The sequence below is a fragment of the Perkinsus marinus genome, assembly GCF_000006405.1.
Source record: "Perkinsus marinus ATCC 50983 genomic scaffold scf_1104296928836, whole genome shotgun sequence".
In the NCBI taxonomy this organism is placed as follows: domain Eukaryota; phylum Perkinsozoa; order Perkinsida; family Perkinsidae; genus Perkinsus; species Perkinsus marinus.
The window spans coordinates 428,390-435,460 of record NW_003216689.1 but is presented as its reverse complement, the minus strand read 5'-3'; the positions used below and the strand labels follow the sequence as shown (position 1 = coordinate 435,460).

At 50.8% G+C, this 7,071-nt stretch overlaps 2 protein-coding genes across 2 annotated transcripts in view; both read left to right on the top strand.

Moving 5' to 3' along the window:
• Nucleotides 1-1,753: 1,753 nt before the first annotated feature.
• Pmar_PMAR006858 (conserved hypothetical protein) lies at nucleotides 1,754-4,906 on the top strand (the record flags this gene model as incomplete). Its single annotated transcript, XM_002788120.1, has 1 exon — nucleotides 1,754-4,906. One exon carries the CDS (start codon nucleotides 1,754-1,756, stop codon nucleotides 4,904-4,906), a length of 3,153 nt encoding a protein of 1,050 aa, XP_002788166.1.
• A 1,170-nt stretch (nucleotides 4,907-6,076) lies between these two features.
• Nucleotides 6,077-7,071, top strand: part of Pmar_PMAR006857 (conserved hypothetical protein) — a gene marked incomplete at both ends in the record, with an annotated part of 1,320 nt that continues 325 nt past the window's right edge. Inside the window, one exon of the mRNA XM_002788119.1 lies at nucleotides 6,077-7,071. Coding sequence (XP_002788165.1) covers nucleotides 6,077-7,071 — 995 coding nt within the window.

Sequence of the window (7,071 nt, the reverse complement as noted above, 5' to 3'; positions counted from 1 at the left end):
CGCCAGTTTTCCATTCTTCGCCAATCCACGCGCGAGTCCGGAGAGGGAACGTACGGAAGCCACAAACGACCCACTCCTCGAATGTTTATGCGCATTGCAAAGAAAAACGCAAGACAACTCGTGAGGTACCGATGAATATTGCTACAGGAAGAAGTGACACTAGGGAGCCACTGCTAGTGGCCCACTAGTATTGAAAAAGGGCGTCTCACGCAAGTGTGGGTGATTTCGGGACGTCCTTCCCACCTTTATCCTGAAAGTTGCTGATTCACGTGTGATGGTGTGGCAGACTGCCACCGGCAGTCGACCGCTCGCTCTGGGAGTGTCGGAAAGTTGTTGATTTGCTCTTTTTTGCCAGGATATTACACTGTCGCGGTGCAAACTGCGGCAGTTTGAAACTGCCTACGGAACGTGTTTCCGTCGGAAATTTTCCGAGCTTCCCAGTTCTATGGTTCTCTAAGTTTTTCGAATTCTATGGTTTCTCCTCATTTCTCTTTTCCACCAATGTGGTGGCACGCATGAATGCACGCATATCCAGAGCCTATGGGTATGCGTGCATTGACCGGTATGGGCGCGTGACCTGTGGTCCATGGGTCTTAAGCTCTGAATGACGTATCCGCATACATCTCTACTAGGCCATCTTGGACGATTCCTGGTTATGGTATCACCGTTTTGTACGAGAGTCAGTACTGGGTGATGACTCACTTAGTGACACTAAGTGACTCTCGCAGGAAGAAATCAAGAGTTACACCCACTCTATCTAGACGCTGGACACGCTCTCATTGCTCATATATAGACATAACGAAGCCACTGCCAGCCGATTGTGGAGGATTTCGATGCAGCGGGCGTCGGTTCTTAGTGCAGTGGTTTATAGAACCGTAAACGCCATGCTCAATCTACGGTAGGTTGCCTACCCAGGGGCGCCACTATCGTGCTGCTGATGCGCCTATGGAATACCGCGCGCAGCGCGGAGCGAAACAATTCATATTGTGCCAAATTTCCGGAAATTTCAGGAAATTTCGACGGAAATTTCGAGGAAAGAATTTGACCCAATTCTTTCCCGATTTGGACAACAATGACATTGTGATTCCGTATTCATGAGTCATGAATACGGAATCTGAATCAACACTTGTGAATCATGGTGTGAGTTGAATCAAAATCGGAAATCAGATAGTGAGTTGAATCAGTGCCTGTGATTCTCGAATCAGTATCCGCATACCGCCCCTGGCCTCAACGCTGAGTCGTGTTGTAGATTTAGTGATGTGGTGGGGTGTGATGATGATGGACTATGTTAATCTCGCTCGCCCGATTGATAGACAACACAAAGCGGCAAGCTTTGGGAAGGACCAATGGCTGGAGCGGCGAGGGGTTTTTGCCGTCAAGTGGTTCGTAAAGGGTGGACATTAGTGCTTCACATGGGTTTTGGTACACTCTGGTCGTCGACCAGTGGTCGAGGACTAGGAAAGAGCGGCAGTGAAAAGTTGGTTAATGCCATCAGTCTCCCTTTGGGGAGGTTGCCGATTAAGCTATAACGTTCCTGCTTGAATGGTCGTAGGATGTTCATTCAGATGTTCCTATTGCTATCTTGTAGCCGCAATAATTTGAGGTCTGCTGCTGGTATGATACCAGTGGTATCACGCATCGATCATAGATCATGACCAGTGCAGGTGTGAACGATTCGTTAGGAGGTGGGGTTCGTTGAGTTAGGGGTTCAAGAAGAGTCTTCCTCGATCAGTGTCGTATTGTTAGTCCACGAATGCGATCCTTCATCTTCGCTGTCTCGTGTGCCGTGGCAGCTGCTACCGAGTTGAGAGGGAGCACCGTCGATCTGTCCGCTATCCAAGAGGAGGGCGCCAACCTCATCTCTATGAACGAGGCTGCCGTCGTTTTCGTCGGTATGTGCTTCATGTATGCCTTGAGGGGTCTCGGTTCTCCTGAGACCGCCACCAAGGGTAACATGGCCGGTGTCATCGGTATGCTCGTTGCTATCATCTTCGCTTGCCTCGACCCTCGCTTCACCCATCACTCTGGTGTTCTTGCTATCATCTGCTTTGTCATCGCTGCCATCTGTGGTCTGTGGCTCTCGTCTAAGGCCACTATGATTGTGATGCCGCAGATGGTCGCCGGCTTCCATGCTAGTGTCGGCTTTGCTGCCGTTATGGTCGCTTACGCGCGTTACTTCGATGCTGAGGAGGTGATGACCGCTGGCCACTTGGTGGAGACTATGATTGGTATCTTCTTCGGTGCCATGACTCTCACTGGTTCCATCGTCGCTTGTGGCAAACTCCAGGGTGTCATTCGTTCGAAGGCCCTCCTTCTTCCTTTCCGTCATTGGATCAACGCTGGTATCTGCCTTGCTTCCATCCTGCTCACCGTTTGGTTGTGCATGGTTGGTAAGGGAACCACTACCGGTATGTGGATCATCATTGCCACCACTATCATCTGCCTCTACCTCGGTTGGGCTCTTGTCATGTCCATCGGCGGTGCTGATATGCCTGTTGTTGTCTCCATGTTGAACTCCTACTCCGGTTGGACTACCGTTGCCTGTGGTTTCATGCTTTCCAACACTATCCTTATCATAGCCGGTTCTCTCATCGGTTCTTCCGGTGCCATCCTTTCTTACATCATGTGCAAGGGTATGAACCGTTCCTTCACCTCGGTCATTCTTGGTGGCTTCGGTGTTGAGGAGGGTCACACTGTTGAGGTCACTGGTACCGCCACTGAGACTAATGTCGATGAGGTTGCGGATAAGATGATCAACGGCAAGTCCGTCATCATCGTTCCTGGTTATGGTATGGCTGTCGCCCGTTGCCAGCAGACTGTCGCTGGTATCGCTGACTGCCTCCGTACTCACGGTGTCAAGGTCCAGTTTGCCATTCACCCTGTCGCTGGTCGTTTGCCGGGTCATATGAACGTGTTGCTCGCTGAGGCTAACGTCCCTTATGATATCGTCAAGGAGATGGACGAAGTCAACCCCGAATTCCCCAACACGGATGTTTCTCTTGTAATCGGTGCCAATGATATCGTCAACCCAATGGCTGTTGAGGACCTTTCTTCTCCCATCGGAGGTATGCCTGTTCTTGAGGTTTGGAAGGCTAAGGTCTGCGTCGTTATGAAGCGTTCAATGGCCACTGGTTACTCTGGTATCGAGAACCCCTTGTTCTATAAGGAGAACACACGTATGCTCTTCGGCAACGCTCACGAGAAGACGCAAGAGTTGCTCGCTGCTCTTCAGGGTCTCGCCAAGCAGAAGAAGGTGACCACCGCCAACGATGCTTCCACTCCTCTTCTCGCAGAGGAAAAGAAGCCCGAGCCCGAAAAGGTCAAGGAATACCCTCCGGCTCTCAAGACGATCGGTGTACTCGATGAAACTAAGAACAGCGATGAGACTCGTGTCGCTATTGCTCCTAATGTTGTATCCAAGTTCCGCGATATGGGCTTCGCCTTCGTCATGGAGCGCAACTGCGGTGAGAAGGCCTCTTTCCCCGATCGCTATTATGCCGTGGAAGGATGCAAGCTTGTCGACACCGCCGAGGAGGTTTACAAGGCCGCTGATGTGATCATCAAGATCAACACCTTGACTGATCAGGACTTCTCCAACCTCCGTCGTGGTCAGGTTGTGGTTACTTACTTGTGGCCGGCCTTCAATCCCGAGTTGCTCAAGACTCTCGCCGCCAAGGGTGTGACCGCAATGTCTGTCGATGCTGTTCCTCGTATTACCCGTGCTCAGAAATTGGATACTCTATCCTCTATGGCCAACATGGGTGGTTACAAGGCTATCATTGAGGCGTTCCATCTCTTGCCTCGTTTCGCCAAGCCTTTGACCACTGCCGCTGGTAGTGTTCCCGCTGCTAATGTCTTCATCATCGGTGCCGGTGTTGCTGGTCTTTCGGCTATCGGAACTGCTCGTTCTCTTGGTGCTTTGGTCACTGCTAACGATACCCGTTCTGTCGTGAAGGAGCAGGTTGAGTCTATGGGTGCCAAGTTCGCCGAGGTACCCTACAAGGAGGAAGGTGCCGGTTCTGGTGGATATGCTAAGGAGATGTCTGAGGGATTCCATAAGGCCCAGATGCAGCTTTATTCTGAGGAGGTCAAGAAGGCTGATGTTGTTGTTACCACCGCTCAGATTCCCGGTAAGCCCGCTCCTCTACTTATCACCAAGGAGATGGTTCGTTCTATGAGGCCCGGCTCTGTGATTGTCGATCTTGCCGCTCAGCAAGGTGGTAATTGCGAGCTCACTCAGAAGGATAAGACGTTCGTTGATCCCGAGAGCGGTGTGACCATCATCGGTCAGACCAACCTTGCTCGCTTCATGCCTGCCCAGGCTTCCGAGCTCTTCAGCGCAAACATGCGTTTCTTGTTCGACCAGATGAAGGGTGCCGCTGGTGTTGATGAGGCCCTCGCTCAACCCGATGATGTCATTGGACCAATCCGTTGCACTTACCACGGACAGGTTACCTGGAAGCCTGTTGCCCGTCCTGCTCCTCCACCGGCCCCCAAGGCCCCTGCCGCCCCCAAGAAGGAGGCTCCTGCCGAGGCCGAGAAGAAGCCCCAGACCGCTTTCTCCAAGTGGCTCAACTTCTTCCTCGTTTTGATTGTTGTCGGTGCTTGTTGTGCTGGTATCGGTGCTAGTCGTAGCGTCGCCTTGGTTGACCAAATGATGTCCTTCGTGATGGCTGTTATTGTTGGTTACTTCCTTGTCTGGGGTGTCGATCACGCCTTGCATACTCCCCTAATGTCCGAGACCAACGCCATCTCTGGTATCATCATCGTTGGTGCCATGCAGCAGCTATCTGCTTGCGGTGCCTTCGCTCAGATTTGTGCCATTTTGGGTACCTTCGCTGCAGGATTCAATATCTTCGGTGGTTTCTGGATCACCAAGCGTATGCTGGCCATGTTCCATCGATAAACGTTGTTCACTCAACTGCTTTATTTAGGCTTTATCTAGTGTAGGTGTCTTGAACTCCTCTTCGGCATTGAGCCTACTGTCATTATTATTCGCATCGACCGAGGAATTGATCAATGTCGAAGTTGTTGACTGGACTACGCTTGGGGGAACTTATTTTTGCACGACCCTATTGGGGCCTCGCTTGATCGTGCTATTGTTGGATGCTTGCGTTTACTAACTTTTCCGGCATAAGTTTCTTGTTCCTTGTGGTCGGAATCCTTCAACCTTATACAATGTGCAAATGTATGTTCTGTTGTGTTTTTGAGAAGTGCGAGGATTACGGACGTTGTAGCGCACGAGCGCTGGAACAGCTGACCTGTTGATGAAACCAGTGGTTTACGAACAGAGAGAGCATGTAAAGCCATCTGCTGATAGAACTTCCCTCCACTGCTCTCCATAGCATGTCTGGACATACAGTAGATCTTGCGGAAGACTAGTTCACTCTTGTCGGTACAGGCATAGACTACATTCATTGATACCGTGCGCGAGTTGATATTCACCGTTCTGGAATAGAGTATTCTTCCACTGATTCTAGCGCTTATCGTGTTCGTCAAGACTACATCTATTCGTGAAAAGCCGGAGACGATCAGAGTGCTAAGGCGTTCCAAGTTTCGAGTCCGACTATTCGGTTACTGATTTCCGTTTTTCGGGAATCACGGATTGAAGTGTGATCCGTCGGGAAAGTCGATTCCTCAAGGCCTTTGCCCGAGAATCCGGACCAGGTCACTTCCCCCGAATTGAAGTGCTCACCACTGATATCTGCTCGGTCTCGAGAAACTCGGACAAGTAAAGCACAGTAAATCTTCAAGTTTTTAGCTTTTTCGACAATTCGGGCTCGGAAATTAGAGTACTTCAGTCGGCTTCAGCAGTCGGAAGATTCGCTGAGAGAAGATACGATAAATGGACAACACAAAGCGGCAAGCTTAGGCAAGCTAGTACCAGTGCTCGTCTCGAAAAGTTCAGTGTTCTGTCTACCTCCTCGATCGTTGGAATCTAGTGTTTGGTTTTTGAGAGGTAGTTAGAAGCTTGAACTACGAGAACTGCTGACTTCATCTTTGTGATGAAGTTGTGGGAGAGTTATGATTCTTGTCGATAGTTTTCGTTTGATAGTATTGATTTTTTAGTCTAGGAATGCGCTTCTCCATATTTGCCGTTTCGTGTGCCGTGGCAGCTGCTACCGAATTGAGAGGGAGCACTGTCGACCTGTCCGCTATCCAAGAGGAGAGCGCCAGCCTCATCTCTCTGAACGAGGCTGCCGTCGTTTTCGTCGGTATGTGCTTCATGTATGCCTTGAGGGGTCTCGGTTCTCCTGAGACCGCCACCAAGGGTAACATGGCCGGTGTCATCGGTATGCTCGTTGCTATCATCTTCGCTTGCCTCGATCCTCGCTTCACCCATCACTCCGGTGTTCTTGCTATCATCTGCTTTGTCATCGCTGCCATCTGTGGTCTGTGGCTCTCGTCTAAGGCCACTATGATTGTGATGCCGCAGATGGTCGCTGGCTTCCATGCTAGTGTCGGTTTTGCTGCCGTTATGGTCGCTTACGCGCGTTACTTCGATGCTGAGGAGGTGATGACCGCTGGCCACTTGGTGGAGACTATGATTGGTATCTTCTTCGGTGCCATGACTCTCACTGGTTCTATCGTCGCTTGTGGCAAACTCCAGGGTGTCATTCGTTCGAAGGCCCTCCTTCTTCCTTTCCGTCATTGGATCAACGCTGGTATCTGCCTTGCTTCCATCCTGCTCACCGTTTGGTTGTGCATGGTTGGTAAGGGAACCACTACCGGTATGTGGATCATCATTGCCACCACTATCATCTGCCTCTACCTCGGTTGGGCTCTTGTCATGTCCATCGGCGGTGCTGATATGCCTGTTGTTGTCTCCATGTTGAACTCCTACTCCGGTTGGACTACCGTTGCCTGTGGTTTCATGCTTTCCAACACTATCCTTATCATAGCCGGTTCTCTCATCGGTTCTTCCGGTGCCATCCTTTCTTACATCATGTGCAAGGGTATGAACCGTTCCTTCACCTCGGTCATTCTTGGTGGCTTCGGTGTTGAGGAGGGTCACACTGTTGAGGTCACTGGTACCGCCACTGAGACTAATGTCGATGAGGTTGCGGATAA